General features: G+C 44.6%; 1 protein-coding gene across 1 annotated transcript; it reads right to left on the bottom strand.

Moving 5' to 3' along the window:
* Positions 1-16,974: 16,974 nt before the first annotated feature.
* Positions 16,975-20,160, bottom strand: LOC131236833 (cytochrome P450 86B1). The gene is made up of 2 exons (XM_058234305.1): positions 18,842-20,160; positions 16,975-17,512 (listed from the first exon to the last, which is right to left on the bottom strand). The coding sequence occupies exons 1-2, from the start codon at positions 20,066-20,068 to the stop codon at positions 17,126-17,128; spliced, it is 1,614 nt and encodes a 537-aa protein (XP_058090288.1). The 5' UTR covers positions 20,069-20,160; the 3' UTR covers positions 16,975-17,125.
* Positions 20,161-20,793: the final 633 nt, after the last annotated feature.

Below are 20,793 nucleotides of genomic sequence, written 5' to 3'. Positions count from 1 at the left end.
ATTCTCCCAATAGGCCTCCCTGATTTAGCCCTACTAACTTTGCAAGGGGCACCCCCTGTTCAAGAATCAAGTTTCCTAATGCCTCACCAACTGGCACATGCCCAGAGGACCCTTCCCGAACCACAAAAGAGGGAAGAGAATTCCATGGCTAAACCCGATTAAGAGTCGGAAGCACCTCAAGGGAAATCATCAAGCCCATCACAATTAGTCCCAACCGTAATCCTTCAGCTTCAAGAACCACTAATATACCTGGAAGGAAGGATAGTTCCCTCCTACAACCCGAAAGTAGTCCCGTGGTATTACCCAGAATGCGCTGAAGTGGGCAACAATGGGAGGTATTTCAGGAGAGATAATCAGAACCCAAAAGAGACTCGGGAAATTCTGTCAAACCACTTGCAAAACCGATGCTGCTTATGACATAGCAGCCCGACTCAAATCCATTCCCGCTCAAATATCAATCTGGGAGCTCTTGTGCACATCAAGATCTCATAGAGAAATTTTTGCAAAAACATTGAATGATGCTCATATCTCTCCTGATGTATCCCCCAAAATGGTGGCAAGTATGATCGGACAACTCCTTCCACCGTGGGCTATCACCTTCTCTGACGAGGAATTGCCACCTGAAGGACGCAAACATGGGCGCTCGTTGAACATAGTTGCCCATCACAAGAATTTCAAGGTCCCACTCGTGTTCATTGACAATGGATCTAGCCTTAACGTTTGCCCTTTAAGGACTGCTGAACAGTTAGGGATAGAACCGTCTTCTTTCAGACCCAATACCATGAGCATTAGAGCCTTCGATAACTCTCGGAGACAGGTTGAGACAGAAATCGACCTTGAACTATAAATCGGACTAGACATAACTCTTGTCACATTTTAGGTCATTGACATTCCTGCCTCATTTAACCTTTTTGTTGGGGCGGCCATGACTCTATGCTGTTGGAGCCATCCCATCCACCCTTCATCAAAAGGTTAAATTCCCTTCGAGAAATCGAATCATTACGGTATTGGCCAAGCCAGAAACCATCTTACCAGTGACGGTCAATATCCCAGAAACTGACATCCCAGTGATTGACATTTAGCACGTAGAGAATGACATATCGTATCATAGCTTCGAATTCAAAAATGTAAATGCAATCGCCAACCCACGACCTCTCGCTATTGAATATGTCATTCCCCCTGCTGAGCGATTAATCCTGAACTATCGTACCGAGTTCCATGAAAAAAGTATGGTGGTAAAGCCAGCACAAGCCAACGTGCAGAGACGGGGACTGGGATATCAACCGACACCAGAAGGTCAGGCCGAAAGGCCAAGAAAGGGCCAACCATTCGAGTGCACACCTATCAAGTTCGTCTAGGCCGGGATAGTTTGTGGAGATATGATGATCTCCCTTGAGGACCACCTTCAGCGACTCAAACTATCGAAACATTCTAACCAGGAGTCTGTCTGGCCGCCGATAAGGTGGGACAAGATTCTCAAGGTGTCAAAAGCACATCCGACACCAGGGGCAGAACTCCCAGACCCACCACACGAGGCTAGGGCATGAAAAAGGGTCCACCCATAAAGGACCCAGAACCAGGAATGCCCCTTACAACAGATACAGGCAAGGAGGGGGAGGCACCTATTTTCACCCACAGGCAGGAGGACACATCCCCACCACCAGCTCAGCAGCACAAGGGGCAGAGCAGCCGATCCACTGGTTTAACAAGGAAAAGTGGCCTGCCCTTGACTCGACAGACATTAAAGTCCCATCACAGGATGAGCCTGAACAACTAGAGGAACTCTAACTCCTAGGCGAAGAAATTAAATCAGATTCTGACTCTGAGCCCGGCCCAGCAGATATCACGGTCATCAGGGTAGATGATCTACAAGAACAATCAGGTCAGAACAAGGAGATTGGAAAGGAGAAAGGACCGAGCTGGTCAGCCATCCCCCTGACGATTGAATCAACCGGTTGGCCAGCCACAGATGCTGACCCCCCCCAAAAAGCCAATGTAAATAGCAGTTGATACCCCGAACTAGAGCAGGATCAATCGTGGTTTGCAACACCGTCTTGTTCGGGACCCCATGGCGACACAAAAAAATCAGAAAATTTTCAAAACACAAAAACATCATATATTTCCAAAAATACAAAAAAATCAAATATTCCTCAAAACCACAAAACATCAGAAAATTTTCAAAATACCAAAACAATAGAAAAACTTTCAAAAATCACCGTGCCAAACACCTCACATGCAATTCAGGAGTTTGAAGTCGACTCATATGATTTCGATCTGGAGTTGGACTTCGAACTCATGGATTTGGATGAAGCCTTGGATGAGGGAAATGATGATACCGCTCTCGAATTCGAGGATTCTCTTGAAAAGTTTGAAACAAAGGCTAATGTTGTAGCAAACGATTTCGAAATTGTAAACTTAGGGTCAGCGGAACTCCCTAGAGAGGTGTGCATCGGAAGGTCGCTTTCCCTAGAATACAAGCAGAGAATGATGGAGTTCCTGAGATCGAGGTTATCCAACTTTGCTTTCTCTTTTGAGGAGATGCCTGGGCTTGATGAAGATCTGGTGGTGCACCATTTGCCAACAAAGCCAGGCATGAAGCCTGTCAAGCAAAAGTTGTGAAGAATGAAGCCCGAATGGGCTCTGAAAGTCTGTGATGAAGTCATCAAGAAATACAACGCGGGGTTCTTGGTAGTCTCCAACTACCCGGAATGGCTCTCAAATATTGTACCAGTCCCAAAGAAGGATGGAAAAATCAGGATATGCATCAACTTTAGGGACCTCAACAAAGCAAGCCCTAAGATGACTTCCCCCTGCCTCACATCGACACGCTGGTAGATAATACTGTTGGACGCAAGGTCTTCTCCTTCATGGACGGTTTCTCCGGCTACAATCAAATCAAGATGGCCATTGAAGATCGACAGAAGACTTCTTTTATCACACCATGGGGAACTTTTTGCTATCGGGTTATGCCTTTCGGGCTGAAGAATGCAGGGGCTACATATCAACGAGCCATGACTGCCTTATTCCACGACATGATAAACAAGGAAATGGAAGTCTACGTAGACGACATAATCATCAAATCTCGCACAATCGAAGAATACTTCAAGGACCTTAAAAAGCTCTTCGACAAGTTAGAAAAGTTCAAGCTCCAACTCAATCCACAAAAATGTGTCTTTGGAGCAACCAGAGGCAAGCTGTTAGGCTTTATTGTCAACGAAGAGGGTATTCGGGTGGATGAGACCAAGACCAAGACAATCATCGAAATGCCACCGCCCAAGACTGAAAAAGAAATTCTCGGCTTCCTCGGGCGAATCCAGTATATTAGCCGATTCATCGCACAGCTTACTCCAGTCTGTGAGCCTATATTCAAGCTACTACAGAATAACTCTCCAAAGGAATGGAATGATAATTGTCAGGCGGCCTTCGACAAGATCAAGAAGTATCTACTAAATCCTCCAGTGCTCATGCCACCTACCCCAAGAAGGCCATTACTATTATATATCTCTGTCGCAGCAGAAGCAATCGTATGTGTCCTTGGCCAACACGACAATACATGGAGAAAGGAACAACCGATCTACTATCTAAGCAGACGATTCACCAGCTATGAAGCCAAATACTCCAGCTTAGAGAAAACGTACCTCACCCTAGTCTGGGCAACACAACGGCTACAACAATATATGATCGCTCACCCAATCCTTCTACTCGCTCGTATGGACCTGTTGAAATACTTGTTTGAAAAACCAGCACTAACGGGTAGGATTGCAAAATGGCAGCTACTGCTTTCAGAATTCGACATCACATATGTCACCCAGAAAGTAATTAAAGGGCAAGCACTGGCCAATCACTTAGCAACACACTCTCTGCCTGATTACCAACTGTTGAAGACCTTCTTTCCTGATGAGGATATCCTCCTCATTGAGGAAGAAGAAGAAAGGAGGGCAGGAGAGTGGACACTCTTCTTTAATGGAGCCGCGAACTCAAAAGGGAGTGGAGTAGGCATCATACTCTACTCTCCCGATGACGTCCCAATTCCCACATCCAGAAGGCTGGCATTCTAATGCACTAACAACATGGCCGAATATGAAGCGTGTATCGCCAGTCTAAGAGAAGCCATCATCCTCAACATAAGAAAGTTACGAGTCTTTGGAGACTCACAACTCATCATCAATCAGATAAATGGCAATTGGAAGACTAAGGATGAAAAACTGATTGCATATCATGTCTACTTAGAGAATTTAATTGAGGAATTCGACGAGATCACATTTTCTTATATGCCTCGAGTCAAGAACCAGTTCGCAGACACTTTGGCTACTCTCGCCTCAATGATGGAAATCCCATAAGGAGTTGCAGAGTGGGAACTCACCATCGAACTCTAGGAGGAACCCGCATTCTGGTTACATATCGATGAAGCTGAAACTCTCTCGAATGATCAGCCGTGGTATACAGACATCAAGGAATATCTCGAGCATCGGAAGTACCCGGAAGAAGCAACACCAGCAGATCGTCGCACTATCCAACGCCTGTCAGCACAATTTGTGAATACTGGGGGCATTCTTTACAAGCAATCCTTCAACTAAGTCCTCCGCTGCGCGGATGAAGCAGAAGTGGCACAGATCATGTCAGAAATCCACGAAGGACTATGCGGCCCACACATGAATGAACATATGATGGCAAAGAAGATCCTACGGCTCGGCTACTATTGGCTTACGATGGAGACAGATTGTTGCAAACACGTCAGGAGATGTTTTAAGTGTCAAGAGCATGCAAACCAGATCCATGCCCCTACATCCGAACTCTACAACTTGATGGCACCATGGCCCTTCTTAGTATGGGGGCTGGACATCATCTGCAAGATCAGCCCCAAAGCTTTAAATGGGCACGAGTACATTCTGGTAGCGGTAGATTACTTCACCAAGTGGGTAGAGGTAGCCTCCTTCATCACCATCGCAGCATCTTATGTGGTCAAGTTTATGAAGAGCAACATCATTAGCCGTTATGGGGTTCCTCAGGCCATTATTACTGACAACGGAACTCCATTCATCAATAAAAGGATGGGCGACTTCCTCGACAAGTTCAAGATTCAACGCCATTCGTCAAGCCCTTACCGTCCCCAAATGAATGGTGGGGTCGAAGCTGCAAACAAGACCATCATACGTATATTGGAGAAGATGGTGAAGACATATCCTGACTGGTAGGAAATGCTTCCTTACGCACTCTGGGCCTATCAAACGTTTGTACGGTCTGCTACAGGCGCAACTCCATATGAGCTTACATACGGAATGGAGGTGGTACTACCAGTCAAAATCGAAATCCCATCACTTCAGATACTGCTAGAAAGCCAAGTCGAGGAAGACGAGTGGTAACAAGCGAGGTACGATCAACTACATCTGGCAGATGAAAAGCGCATGCGGGCGCTAAGCCACTCCCAATGTTATCAAAGAAGGATCGCCCGAGCCTACAACAAGAGGGTCCACAAGAGAAGTTTCAAAGTCGGCGACATGGTCATGAAGCGCATCCTACCGCCTCACTTACCGGATTCCAGAGAAAAGTTCAAACCCTCGTGGGACGGACCGCTAATCATCCGGGAGGTACTTCCAGGAGGTGCTCTTCGGCTCACCAGTCTGAGAGGAGAAGATCTTCCTAAGCCCATCAACGCTGACAACGTGAAAATCTATCACGGGTAACCATACCTAACCCTGTTAATGATTACAATCGCAAAGCTGTATCTCTACCAAAACCAACAAAAAATATATCCGTCATAAAAAATACTTGTCGCTTCCCTTACAAAAAAACAAAAAAAAAAAGGAAAAAGAAGAGAAAATGAAAAAAAAAAAAGACAAGAAATCTAAAAAAGAAGACCCAGAAAAAAGAAGAAAATAAGTCTATCCCACATCCCCAAATAAACCAACCAAAAGTGGCTTACGATTGTGCTCAAAGACAAGGATAAGAGGGTAACCAGTTGACCGGCTATGAAGGAAATCTCTCGGTCTTCCCCAGCACTTCAAAAAAAAAAAAAAAAGAAAAAAAAAAGAGAAAGACATGTCTAAGCAAAAAGGGCGAGTTGAAAACTCGAAAGGGCGGCTCAAGTAAAAACAGCGGGCATGTGGCGGACTTGGTGAAAACCTGAAAAGGCACCAAGGGTAAGAAAGCACAGTTGCCAAGGGGCAGGCAAGAGCAAAAACTCGGGCATGGTAAAAATTTGAAAGGACGCCATGGGCAAAAATGACGAGAAGAACCGGACGTATTGAAAACCTGAAAGGGCGTTACGGGCAAAAATGACAAGAAATAAAAACAATAAAATAATAAAAGTGCAGGTACAAAAGAAGCCGAAGCGGCAAATACTACAAAGAGATACAAGGAAGGATCAACTTCAAGATCAGAACTCTATCAAACTCTGCTCAAATCCACGGAATGTGATCCCAGACACCCTCTCAGGGAACCAAGATCCTAAGGACACAATCTAGACTACTGCGCACAACGTGGGCTGAGCTCAAGATTCTGATCCCAATCGTCCAAAGCATAAATCTAAACACAAGAAAATTTGACACAAAACAAAATCTTTCACTTCTTTAAAGTCCTTTTTTTAAGTACACTATTTTCTTTCCTTTTTTTTTTTCAAAAGGACAAAATCCTGCATGCATGCAAAATAAGCCGTCAGCTATAAAACAGGGGTCACAGGTAAATGCCTATCTCTCATACATCAATAATCTCTGCCTGAGCCTCTCTATCTCCATGCGCAGATAGAAGGCCTCATCCCTGTCCAGGCAATGTGTCGCGGACATGCTCTCATCAAACCATCGCCCCATTGCTAGCCGACGGGCATGTCCTCGCACGCGTGGCAAAGGACAGCAATCTCAGAGACCAAATGACCATGTGTGGCAAGTAAGAAGGATGGATCAATGAAAGGTCGCTCCTCAAAGGCCTCGAATGAATCATCAACACATGAAGAGGATGAAGCAGTATCACCCACCATGTCCTGATCAGTAGCCTCATCCGCCAAATGCCAGCCAGGGACCTGACGATAAAGTGACTGCTCTGTAACTCATCGTTGATATGGTACTGTCGCCATAGGAGGAGCCTAAGACTTGAAATCTAGAGTTGTCGCATCCAAGGAGTCCTGCCAAGAAATCCAGACTCGCTTATACAAAGCAATCAAATTGGAAAAAAGTTTGGAATATCCTGCTAGAAACCAAACTGCCGGAGGAAACGAACGGGATGATAGGAGCAATACCCTAGAAGACCCAGCAACAACAGGGGAGTACGAGCCGCACTACAGATCAACTACGAGCGACAAAGCGAGGAAGCCTCCCGGCTAATCTCCCACCCTCGAAGCTGAGAGAGGACGCGGCGGTATAACGACTCAGTGGCCTCAGCACTAAGGAGAAGGCCATCAAGCAGCAAAGATAGCACATCATCGCGGCGGGAATCGGTCCACACAAGCATAGGGGTCATATAAATATGTTCCCACAACCACACCTGGGAGAGGTATAAATCTAGCTCGAGTTGTAAGCAGAAAAAGAAATAGAGGAAATGATCAGAGCAAAGAGTACCTGAAGGAACGAACAGCAACCTCGGAGGATACGGGTACATCCAAGAGAGCACTCGGTCAACCCTAAAAAGAGCTCAGCCAGCACCATGGGAGTAATGCTCCTGCGGTGTAAGACACGGCGGAATACATCCAGCAAAACTGCCAACGATGACTGTCTCCATCCTGAGAAAAGCAGCTAGGCCAAAACACAGAATATCAGTGCATTCAAGCACTGAAGCTGGCGGTTTGACCCAGGACTCCCACGGGCAGTTGAACAGCGATCATACAGGATTTTGAGCGAAAGCTCGCCAGCCCCGCCTTCTGAAGTAGGTAGAACAGTAAGAAATCTGAACCAAGAGATCAGATCGGTAGAGCGAACCGGTTCGGACGAGGGAACATAAGGCTCCCGGGTCAGGGGAAGGCCGGACAAACGTGAAAACTCCTCCAATGATGGGCCCAGCTCCAAATCATTGAAGGAAAATAGATTCAGAGAGGGAACCCAATCATACAAAGCTGCGCTCAATAACCGCCAATCTAGGTGAACCCGGTGGAAGTGAAGAACCTCTCGAAAGCCCAAGGAGCTCAGCTTGAAGAACTCAGACTCAGTCAAGCTCTTAATCCAGATATGCAGTCGCTCAGTATAGGTACCGCGCATTGTAAACGACAAGTCCGGACAGGTACACCTTCAACAATGTGGAACCCAGGATTCACGGGTGAATCATCAAAGATGGGCATCCCTTCATCCAACAGATCTATCTCATGGTGTCAGAAAAAGCCGGACTCACCCATCGCATCCCACAAAGTATCCTGAAAAGCTGCAACAGATGGCCCTGAGCTGCCAACGATCGCCACATCAGGAGCAGTCTGAAATGAACAAGCCCCAGGAGCTGCAACACCTAGAGTATCCCAATGGCTGACAGGATCTGTACCCTGGACCCCGACAGTAGTTGACTGTCCCATCACTACCTCGAAATTCGCATCAAAGATCTGACCCAAGCCATCCATAAGAAGCCCGTCACCTATCAAATCCAAGCCATCCAAACCGCCAAGATGGGGCTCGCCACCCATCCAAACCATCCATCATCACCATACTACGATCCATACCACCTATAGCCATCCCTCCATCAATCAAGCCATGCATCATCACCAAGTTCCCATCCCTGCCACCCATAGCCATCCCTCCATCAATCAAACCATCGGTCGCCATCATCGAGCCATCCTCACCCTCTAAGCCATCCACCCTCATCATGGTAACATCTACAAACCTTGGTGGCCCATCAAACCCATCCAATCCACTCAATCCACCCTCATGACCACCATTAACGGAAGAAGGATCCAAGCCATAAATAGCATTTACCTCTTCCAAATGGTCCATTACTCCTCCATCTACCTCCATTAATCCATCCATAAATGGATCTTCTCTACCATTTATGGGGCCACCAACCTCTCCACCACTCATAAAAACATTAAACCCCTCATCATGGCCTGCCATAGTAAAGCCAAAGGAAAGAAGAAGCCAAAGGAAGAAGAGGACAAAGAAAAGAGACAAAAAAGAAGAAGAAGGGGACAAAGGGAATGATTAGAGGGCATTGACAGATGGGAATAAACGAAAAGGGACTGGAAGAATGAACAGAGAAGAAGAGAAGTCGCTGGAAGAAAAGATGAACGGAGACGGTATTCCAATTACTGCTCGCGGTACTCCAAGAACCGCCGTCAGATCTGACATTCTTGCATTGATGCAGCGCTGACAGTACAGAACGGGAAGGAAGAAAGTCAGCGGCGGTAGTCCGACTACCACCCAGGCCCACTTTCGGGCGAGATATGGGCAGTTCCCACTTCAGAAGGCCTGGATCGCAGAATGTACATCCAAATGATCAAATGGGATTGCAAAAATGATAAAAAAAAAACCCAATAAAGCAACATCGAACAACTGAAGTTTCATAAAAAATGGGAATTACACGGTTAATGATACATGATCATATGAAACAATGGAACTAATCGTCATCAGGGAGATAAGTATCTGTATCCTTATGATGAAAGTGAAGTCCCAGGATCCCTCCTCCAGCAAAATGGGCACCGCTGCCTGGAGCATAGCCAGGCTATAGAATCGGACCAATGCCGTACTTCTCACACGAGGAACTATACTCTCTCTCTGGGTCAACGAATGCACTAGCCTCAAAACCCTCCAGGGCAGCGGTCAACTCCCTCTCAGGCACAAATCTCCAATCAGATGGACCGGACGGTGGACTAAGCGGAACCATTGGGCTGCCGGTCAACTACCAAAAGAGTCTCTCTCCAAGGTACCATTTCGTCACTCAAGGGTCCTCCAGAATGCGACGTCGCCGCGAGGCTTGAAAAGCCTCCTGAGCTCCTGGAGTAAGCGCCGCATTCGACTGGAGATATGGCCTGGTGTGGAACTGCAAAAAGGGAGAAAAGTTAAGGATCGGTAGATAAGCAGAAAGCAACATATGGGTGATACAGGGTGAGACAAATCACTCACATCATCTGAAACAAGGGCATCGATATTCGACCTCCAAGCGAGATCAGAAAATAGGCATGTGCGCTTGTGGTTATCCTTGTACCACAGCATCATGCAAGGAAAGGGAGGTGAATGATCGATCAAGGTGAGAGCTAAACAGGAAAAATGATCGAAAAAGCAGACCTGCACAAAACCACGACCAGAAAAAGGTGCACCAGGTCATCCCCAGGGAGAATATTGCAGAAATGGACATCAAAAAAGTACCTCGAGGACAGGGTAAAAGCCAGTCAAAGATCGGCTGATGCAGCGGTTGGCCTTGTCCAGCCCTTCGTACAAATGGGCCAAGAGGTCCGCGTTCCAATTATACGGCGTGGGGAAGGTGATATCTGCCACGAGCAACAACAGACGGGAACTCACAAGCTCATTCCCGTGGCAGAAAATCATCGCACCCATGGTATACAAAATCAAAACTCTAGCCTTCACCACGGCCCCGACTTCAGTCTCAGGGATGAGTGGGCAAAATTTGACAATAGCCAAAGCAGTTTGAAATGATGACCGAAAAAATCGGTCGCATCTGACATCATCCCCAACAGCTCCATCCAGTCACCTTCGGAGGGTACCGGAAGATCATCCTTAAAGGGTACAGATCCTTTGTCATATCGGAGACCCAGCTGCATATATATGTCATAAGGAGTAATGCCCCACTCCCCAAATGGCAGCTAAAAGGTATGAGTCTCAAGGTGTCATCGCTCAGCCAAAGCAGATAAGAGAGACATGTTCATCTTACTTAAATGAACCCGAAACAGGTGAGAGAATGGAGTGCGCTCCAACACCTCAAAGAATAGAGGCTGTGGATCATGGAACCAATCGGGCCAGTGTGTCCTAACCCCACGCCCTATGAGGATCGCAGGTGCACAGCCCACCCGAGCTATGTCAAATAGGTGTCGACCCTCTCGCGGCACATAGCATGGATTAGTTGATTGGCGAGACGGACTGGCCTCATTCCGATCCCAACGTGGCATACTGCACAAACAAGGCCCACAGGTAAGTATCCTTCTCACCATGAAAAGCAATGGGCTCCAATCTCAAAGCCCATTCTTAAAGCCCATTTTCAAAGGCCCAAGCCCATTCCAAAAGGCCCACTTCACAAAGCCCATTTTCAAAGGCCCAAGCCCATTCTAAAAGGCCCACTTCATAAAGCCCACTTCAAGGCCCGTTGCAAAAAGCCCACTTCCAAAAAGACCCATTCCAAGCCCATTCCAAAAGGCCCACTTCATAAAGCCCATTTTCAAAGGCCCAAACCCATTCCAAAAGGCCTACTTCAAGCCCATTTTCAAAGGCCCAAGCCCATTCCAAAAGGCCCACTTCATAAAGTCCATTTTCAAAGGCCCAGACCCATTCCAAGGTCCATTTTCAAAAGGCCCATTTTAAGGCCCATTCCAAAAGCCCACCCCCAAGGCCTCTTTCCAAAGCCCACCTTCAAAAATCACCACCCATAACAAATCCATGCATCTAGACACATCAAGATCATGATGTGGGGCACACTTGGAAAATCCCATCCGTCCATCATCCACAAAGTGGACAATCAACAAAGCTTACACCACCCCCACACACTCAAGCAGGTCCCAGATCATCCATCCAACGATCCAGATCATCCAAAAAAATATATATGATAATAGTAAACAAAAAAAACAAACAAAAAAAATCTTAAATGAAAGGGTGGGGCCCCTTTCTTATCACACCCCACTCCATCAAAAAAAAAAGAAGAGAAAAAACAACAAAAACATAAAAAATACAAAAAAATAATAAATAATAAAAAAATCCAGCCAATGACTTGGCCTAAGATACAAAATCCAGCCAGATCCAACAGTTAAGATCAAGTCAAGACAGATTGATGGTCTTGATTGTGGTCCTCCCAAAATCCATGAAGAAATCCAACCCAAGCTCTTTAAATGGACGGTCTAGCAAGATCCATCAAGAATCAGTGATCAAGATTACCTGGGAATGAGGGAGGAAGAAAATACAAGAATATAAGCCAAAAATCAAGAAAAAGCTTCTTCAAGAACACTTCCAGGGACCACAATGGAGTCCCTGGACGACCATGGGTATGTTTCGAATAGAGGGTGGAGGTCCACCGTTCGGACCAGCGGTCCGTTTGATGGACCGGCGATAGCCGGACTACCGCCAGCGGCAGTCCGACTGCCGCTGCCGACCGCCTGCTGCATGGGACAGCGTGATGTCCCCCATTGCAAATTGCATTCACCGGTCCTTCCTTTGGATCGCTGGATAAAAACCAAAAATAAAATAAAATAAAAATTTAAAAAAAATTTAAAAAAATAAATAAAAATTTCCAAGGAGTCTAGCTCTATGAAGGATGATTCTACCAAAATACCAACAATAAGAAAATAAAAAAAAACAAAAAAAATATATATAATAATAAATAATAATAATAAATAAATAAAGAGAAAAGTGAAAAAAAGAACAAAAAGAAGTATGTAAATGATAACTATAAATGAATAAAAAGAAGCAAAAAAGCCCCATTAATTTATTAGTGGAGGCTGTCTACCAGTTAATAAAAATCGAATGATCTCAACCATCTGCAAGATGGAACGGAGCTTTTCAAAAAAAAAAAATCACCAGCCCCATTAAGTTATTAGTGAAGGCCATCTGACCTTTCTGCAAAATAAAAACCAGAAGACGACGCCCTCCCATGAAATGAAACGGATATTTTCCAAAAAATCCAAAAAATATATTTTTCAAATAAAATCTCCAAGGAGTCTAGTTCTAAAGAGGTTAGATTTCAAAAAAAAAAAAAAAAATTCAAAAAACGCATGCGACACGCAGTACACTGAAGAATATTCCATATTCTCCAGTTGCGGTCAGTGCAAACAACTAAATAAGATTCAATCTCTCTCGGTTTCCCTGGAGGATGATCAAATCCGTACATGATATATGTACGATTGGCCCGATCTCTATATCTGGACAGTTATACGAATGCTAGTAAAAGTGAGTGGATCTATCTCTGGAAAGAACAATCAAAACTCAAAGTGATAACAATCCATTATAACAAAAGTATCAGAATTAGTAGACTGCATGGCAAAGGAATACCTACACATACCTAGTTCAGGATATTCGTAAAATTTGATCAAGTCCAAGTCGGCGTAGTGAGTTCCCCATAAGGCCGCACCAACGTGCGGGGCAGCTAACCACTTTAACGATCAAATGGATCGAATACTCCTAAGGTGATTACATAGCAAAGGAACGACAGACCAAACAGTATGGGAATCCTCGTAAAGCCGCACCAACGCGCAGAGGCCCTACTTTTCAGACTTACCCTCCAATGCTATTAACAATCTGACGTGAAAGGGTTGTGATTGGTGACCCATAAAGCCGCGACTAATGCACAGGAGACAATCATAACATTTTCCTCAACCCTCGTGATATGTGCATGTCATCTTTTTCCAAACAGTCAACTGACAATGATACAATGACAGGTAACAGATTCGAACTACCCTTTTTTGACCAGAAGTGTGGGGTGTCCACTCACTTTGACCTTTGGTTGCTCATAACCTCGGTCAAAGAGGGGCATCTATAGATACCCCACCCAGGCTAACATCTCATGAAGGCTAAGACAACCCAGGAACCATGATCAAATCCTAAACCAAACCCTAATCCACCCTGACCTAAAAATCTCAAAACATCCAAACCAAGACCCAAAACTGTGATCCAAACCGTTCAATCAACACATAACCTCCACCTATACCTTATACCTTAACTAGAACCTGTTACCCGAGCTTAAGCCCGCCTGTCTGAGCTATAAAACCTCAAAAGGAGACCATCGATTGAACCAGTACATCAAGCAAAGCCCGCACGCGCGAACCCGGTCCAAGCGAAGCCCGGGTGGTAGTCTCACTACCGCTGGCAGTACTCGGGGTGCCGCCACTCGCGGCCCGCATGTGGACAGCTGTCCTAGCATCCAAAAGTCAACTTTCCTCTGGATTTACCCCTCCCATCTTCACTATTTATCATTTTACTAACCCCAAGAGCCAATGAGAGCGCGCCACGTGGCACTCCTCTCTCCCTAGCCAATTACAATCCTCCATGTCATCATTTTAACTCTTACCTACCCCCTATTTACAACAATGCCATTGGAGAAGGCTATAAATAGCCCTCTCCTCTTCACATTTCAACAACAACTCTTCACTTCTAAGCTTAAGTGAGAAGGAGAGTGAGAGGGAGAGAAAGAGGAAGAGAGTGAGGGTGAGGAGGAGCTCCTAAGCCTTCAAGTCTAGATTTTTCAGCTATCTCCTTAGCCCACTCCCTACTTTCCTAGCCATCCCAACCTCCAACCTAACTCAGTGAGATCGTGGTTCGGTTTATATTTTAGCCTACTCAAGATCAAGCCAAAGATCCATTCTATATGCAAATATTCATCATGACATCTACTCCCTTCTCACCCCCTCTGTTTCTCTAGACTTCTAGTGAACGTATGCTCTGTGACTTGCCGTACATCAGATCCTGTCACATCAGAAATTCCTAGTAATTTAGTCTATTTTATCTCTTTGCATAATCACCATGACATCCTCCTTCTAGGTACACCGTTGGACGAATGCTCTGTGGCTCGCCGAAATCTTGAACCTTTCTACATCAGAAATCCGCGTATGTGCCTAGTCCCATCTCGACCACAGCATCCATCATCCCTTGAGATTGTTTTACTACACGAAGTAGAGACCGTATGTTCGTACGGGCAGAGAGGGTGCCTAACACCTTCCCTCTTTGTAACTGAGGTCCCTTACCCGGAATCCCGAATTGCATACTAGGAGTCAATTTAAGGTGGGATAGTCTTCGGATTTCTCCAACCTTACATATTCTGCGGTTCTAGCTGGCCGCGGGATTCTAAGATTATTCGGCTAGTGGCGACTCCAACATCCACAAATCAGCCTAATCACCCCCATAAAAAAACATACCATACCAAATCAGCATGAGCGCCGAATTTTCAGTGTCTATATATTCCATATGGGTAGTTTCATCTTGACTGTATATCAAAATATCATCGAAATAACCACAACGAACCGCCCTATGAAAGGTTTTAGAACTTGGTTCATCAATCCCATGAATGTGCTAGGCGCGTTTGAAAGACCAAAAGGCATGACCATCCATTTACATAATCCTTCATTGGTCTTAAAGGTCGTCTTCTACTCATCAATCAGCCGTATTCGAATTTGATGGTAGCCGCTCCTTAGATCCAACTTAGAGAATAACAAGCATGTCCAGCATATCATCCAACCGTGGTATGAAAAACTTGTATTTTATGGTAATTTTGTTGATGGCCCGGCTAACGCCACTCATAAAGGACAAGATAACATATATATATCTTTGTCAAGAACAGCCAGAAGACCATACTAGCTCCTATGAATCTAGAGGGACCACCTGAAACTTCTAAAGTGGAGGATCAGAAAAGACCCGGTCAACGATGGAAGTGATCCAGACCGTCAGAACTTTAATCAGGTATATTTAGCAATCCAGAATGAGTTATTAGATGTAAAATATATGATTTTGGGGTAGAATGAGCTACTTTAGCCAACCAACCTCGCTATGCTGAGTTACGTAACTCGGATTTGCGAAATATCGCCAGATCAACGGTCGTTTCCTTATTTTAATTCCATTTTTACTATAAATGGTAAGTTTTAGTTTGATTATAACTCTTCATCCGTTAGGCTTTAGGAGTTGCGCCCAACGCGAAAAGAGCTGAGAATAATTAAGAGAACAACTTGGTGAAGCCGAACACTTACTATTTTTGGCCAAAAACCTTGTGCACTGGTAGACATCACGATTGTCTATAAATGATAAGTTTACTATTTATAGTAAGTCACGAATTCTAGGAGTTTTAGTCATAGTCTGATTCTGATTTCTCTCCCATTGCTTGGTACCCCTATTTAAAGGGTTGTGAACTCATTTTTATTCATTCATCAATCAATTTCAAATTTTATAGAATTTATTTTCTATTTTGCTTGCTTTCTTTCTTGCGGATTCGAGAAGTCTCTGTGAGGAGTCCAGAGAAGTTTCGTGGATTCGGAACAGTTATTCCCTTGAGAAAGATGGTGCTCGACCTCATGTCCTCCCCTGCGTCAGTAGTTGTTGGGCTTGGAAGAGGAGTAGGATGAGAGAGAGAGAGAGAGAGAGAGAGAGAGAGTTTGGGATCGGGTTGAGATTGTTGTCGGGTGCGGCGTATAGGGTTAAAAATACTTAAAAACTAGGATTTTTAAGATTTTTTTATTATATATATATATATATATATATATATATATATATATATATATATATATATATATATATATACGTCAGTGCCACATTTGAGGATGACACTGCTCGCAAAATGGTGCTAAACTAACAAAATAGTCTTATTTTATTTTTTGGTTAACTTGTTATTGCACACCCCACTGCCAGTACACACTCCAATGTTAGTCACCCCCACTGGGGAATCTATACCATGACCTCAATGTTGAAACGAGGTATCTTCACTTAGTCTACCACGTGAGCTATGGATTAGGGTGTGAATTATTGAGTAACTCGACCTCGACTCGGTTTGAGTTTGGATTGGGCGAATCCTACTCAGTTTGGACCAACTTACCCATTCCATCATGTTCGAGTTCGATCTAAATGAGTTGGACGAGTCAAGTCCGGGGAGTCGAGTCATCCTGTGCCCGGCTCTAGATTTCATATACACGAATGTATAAATGCCACATTCTATCATGGAAGTTTCTAAGGAGGCTATCTTCCCCCGACTGTGTCAACCTTTGTTCCCTTTGGTGTGGCAAAGTTGTGTTATAGATCAGGATGGTCCTTTGAATCTATGAATAAGATTTGAGGAAACGTATAATGGACGGTTTGGATGGACATGAACGTTAGAGTGGGTCCTACACAGCCCGTAAATAAAATAAGCTATAAACCATGTATACACAAATAATTACTTAACAATCACCTAATTGCACTCTTTAATTTTATTCATAATAAATCCAACTAATTTATATATAGCCCAAACATTTAATAAAAAGTAACATAAAAACAAAAATAAAAATAGATCACACCGTCCATTGACATTTCATCGAACAGTAGTACTAGGGCCCACTCATTGATCCATCTCGCCGTTGAACCGTGACCTTCAATCCATGCTTCATGTACATTGTCAATGATAGCTTGGGTGCAACTGGGAAGTTCTCCACCACCTTCACATGGTAACGGTAAATGATCGAAGCGGCAGCGAATTTCATCTGATAATAAGCAAAATCCTTCCCCAAGCACAGGCGCGGCCCGCCATTGAACGCTGTGAATTTATATGCTGATTCGCTCATGAATTTTCCATCTCTCAACCATCTCTCTGGTTTGAATTCTCTGCAATCGTCCCCCCATATGCTCTCCATCCGCCCCATTGAGTAGATGGCGTAGATGATCTTTGTTCCTTTCTTTAACACCGTTCCGTCGGGGAAAACATCATCTTCAACGACCTAATAATCGATAATTACAAATATAAGCTTCATTAGTCTTATTTTCTCTCTAACATAAACTTACCAACATTTGAAAATGGTGGTAACTCATCCTAAGGGTGCACATGGAACCGGTGGAACCAGTAAACTGGACCGGAACCGACCAGACCGCACGGTTTAGTCTGGTTCTGAAACGCACCAGTTTTGGTTCTAGTTCTGAAAATCAAATAACCGGTTAGTCCAGTTTGATTCTCGGTTTGGGATTCCGTAGAACTGAACCTTGAATCCGAACTTTGGAACCGGACCCCTCAGCCAGTAAATATTTAAATTTTAATTTTTTTAACATAAAAGCAAAAAAAGCCTAATTTTTCTTTATTCTCCATCTCTTTTTATGGCCTCTCACAGTCTCTCAAGAACTGTGCAATTGGACTGGATTCTAAAAAAAAATTGCAATTACATTGAATTATAAGAATAAACCAAGCAATTCGACTAGATTATAAAAAGCGCATAACCATATAATCGAAACCGAACCGAACCAATTTTTTATGGTCCGGTTCCGTTCGGTTCTAGAGTGCAAACGATCGGGTTCTGGTTCCAGGAAACTAAAACCATTGAGAACATCTCGGTTCTGATTTCACCCCAGAACCTGACCGAACCGAACCGTGTTCACCCTAACTCATCCTCCTACCATCTGGCCATCTAGGCCATCCAAATTGTGGGACACATCATGGATGGAGCATATCTCTAAAATCAAGAGATGATAAGCATTGAGAGATCAGATGCATGGTTAAAAATAAAATAGTGAGTGGTCCAAGTTCCAAGGTCAAAATCAGATGGTTATCATCATCTTCCCAATGAAATTTATGGGTTGTGCTTCATCCAAGACATGGTCAACGATTTGGGCGGTCGATTGCCGGGCAAGTATGCCATATGTGTATCGTTTGAAGAGTCACCTCCATTTTTAATATTGGTCATCTACAAAGGGATTCTCGCCCTTGAAAATTATGCAAATAGATTAAGGTGGCGTTTGGTTGCATCAAATATCTCATATTCATTATTAATCAGTCTATTTAGGTGATATTTGGTGCAACCAAACGCACCCTAAAGCATTTTTTTTTTTCTTTTTTAAAATTTTATTTATTTTAAGTAGACGTGCGAACAGAATATGAAGTTTTCATGCACCCGGCTGTCTACGTACATAAACATGCATCCAGATAAGGACATGCATATATTTACTATACGTACGTACACACCCAAGTAAGGATAGTGCATGGTACACATACATACATACATACATGTATATATACATGCATGCATGCATATGTTCTGACATGTAGCAAATGGCCATACCTCCTTGTGATCCACGGGCACCGAAGGATACAACCTCAAAGACTCGGACAGAGCCGCCTGCAAGTACTCCATCCTCTTCACTTCATCTGGCTTAAACACCACCGGAATATTCCCCTTTACGTCGCTGGAATATGCTCTCTCTCCAATAATGCGTCGTACCTCCTCTAGAATCCGCTCTTCAACAGCCGGATTCCGGTCAAGCAGCCAGAAAAACCAAGCCAGCGCCACCGACGAGGTGTCCCGCCCGGCCAGTATGAAATTTACGCAAATGTCCCTCAAGAACTTATCCGAGAACGGCTTCCCATCATCGTCCTTCAACCTCATGAAGATGGTCAGAAGATCCGATCGCTTGCTAGACGATTCCAACAACAGCTCTTTCTTCCTTGTACGTATAACCTCGTCAGCGAACTCATCGACACGTTGGATTGATTGTCTGAGATTCCTCTCGATTCCCATGTCGAGAAATCGCAAGGTTTTCCACAAGATCGTCGGTGTAACAAACCTTCTAACAGTCGCCTCCGTCGCGTCCTCGAATGCACGTGCGAAGGGAATTTCCGGCAGGCCAGGGCTTAGGCAGCCAGGGTCCACTCCAAAAGCGATCATGCACACGTTGTCGAATGTCAGCCGTAGAAGCAAATCCTGCAAATTGAGAGCAACGCCGGAGTCGGCGGAGCTCTCTAGTACGGGCAGGAGGCGTGCGTGGACAAGCTCGAGTAGGGATTCGGCGGTTAAGTTACGGAACTCGGCCGAGTGGAACTCGATACTCGCTGTCTTCCTCTGATGCCGCCACGTGTCGTCATCGGCATTGAAGATTCCATCTCCGAGTAGGTCGCGTACGGTACTCCGGAAGAACTTGCCTTTAGGGAAATTGGTGAATTTGTCTTTGAGCAGGTGCTCGAGATTACGCGGGTCTGCCGTCACGACGCAGTTCAGGCTACTCATCCGCGGGCCGGAGAATGTGAATGTTCCGTTCATACGGCAGAGAACGCCGGTAATCCACTCGTACATGTCCCCCTTTAGTCCTATGATTAAGGAAGGAGCCATGCCGACGATCGGCCACACCGGCAGTCCACGTGTCTTCGCCTGCCTGAGTGAGTGTATCGTTACGAAGATTACCAGCGCGAGGAAGATCTCTAGGGTTTGGATCTCCGGTAGGAATCGCTGGAACACGAGACTCTTGATAAGATGGACGGTGTGGATTGAGGTGTGGTTGCTGTTGGAGTCCATGATGAGGTTGTGGTGGTGGTGGTAGTGGAGGAGAAGTGAAATGCATGGTAGAGGTAGTGTTGGAGGGAGTCATGTGTTATAGAGGGTGCGAAATGAGTTTCTTGGCGTGATTGGCTTTAATGATGTGGTTTGATTTGGTGAGCTGAAATTAAGGAAATTAAAGTTGGGGTAGCTTTTTTTTGTGAAATGGGATTTCTACAAGTTGCTGAATTTTTTTTTTATAATTTATGTTATTTTTACTTTGGATTATTACCTGAATTAGCAAGCGTGGCTAGTTTTGGTTTGACCCTAATGGATGTGGAAGATAGGGGTTGTTGTGACAGTTGAGCTACGTGCGACAAAAATGCGGTAGGGGTGTTTTATTAAATGGTTATTAGATCTTTTTTTTAGCAGAAGGGTGAAATGGTCTTTTTATTTTTTCATTAGGGAAAATTTGGGGAAACGTATTGGCTACTCCCCCTGCCACCAGCCCTGTCGCTGATGTCGGTGCTCTGTGGGCCCCAATTTGATGTATGTATTTCATCTATTCCGTTCATCCATTTTTAAAGATCATTTAAGGGCTTGAATCCAAAAATAAGAGGGATATAAATCTCAGGTGGACCACATCATAGGAAAACAATAGTTATTGGATATTCACCATTAAAATCCTCTTAAGGCCGACTGTACTGTTTATTTGACTTACATTCTGTTGATTAGGTCATACAGACCCAGATGAAGTGGGAAAA

Source organism: Magnolia sinica, chromosome 2 (assembly GCF_029962835.1).
Source record: "Magnolia sinica isolate HGM2019 chromosome 2, MsV1, whole genome shotgun sequence".
NCBI classification, from domain to species: domain Eukaryota; kingdom Viridiplantae; phylum Streptophyta; class Magnoliopsida; order Magnoliales; family Magnoliaceae; genus Magnolia; species Magnolia sinica.
This window is presented reverse-complemented; position numbering and strand designations above follow the sequence as displayed.

What these genes read in the sequence shown, in the direction of transcription:
- LOC131236833 (XM_058234305.1), bottom strand. Translation starts at nt 20,068, where the DNA reads ATGGACTCCAACAGCAACCACACCTCAATCCACACCGTCCATCTTATC. An exon ending in TGCCCGTGGATCACAAGGAG is followed by an intron (nt 17,513 to 18,841) that starts GTATGGCCATTT and finishes ATCGATTATTAG; the next exon opens with GTCGTTGAAGATGATGTTTT.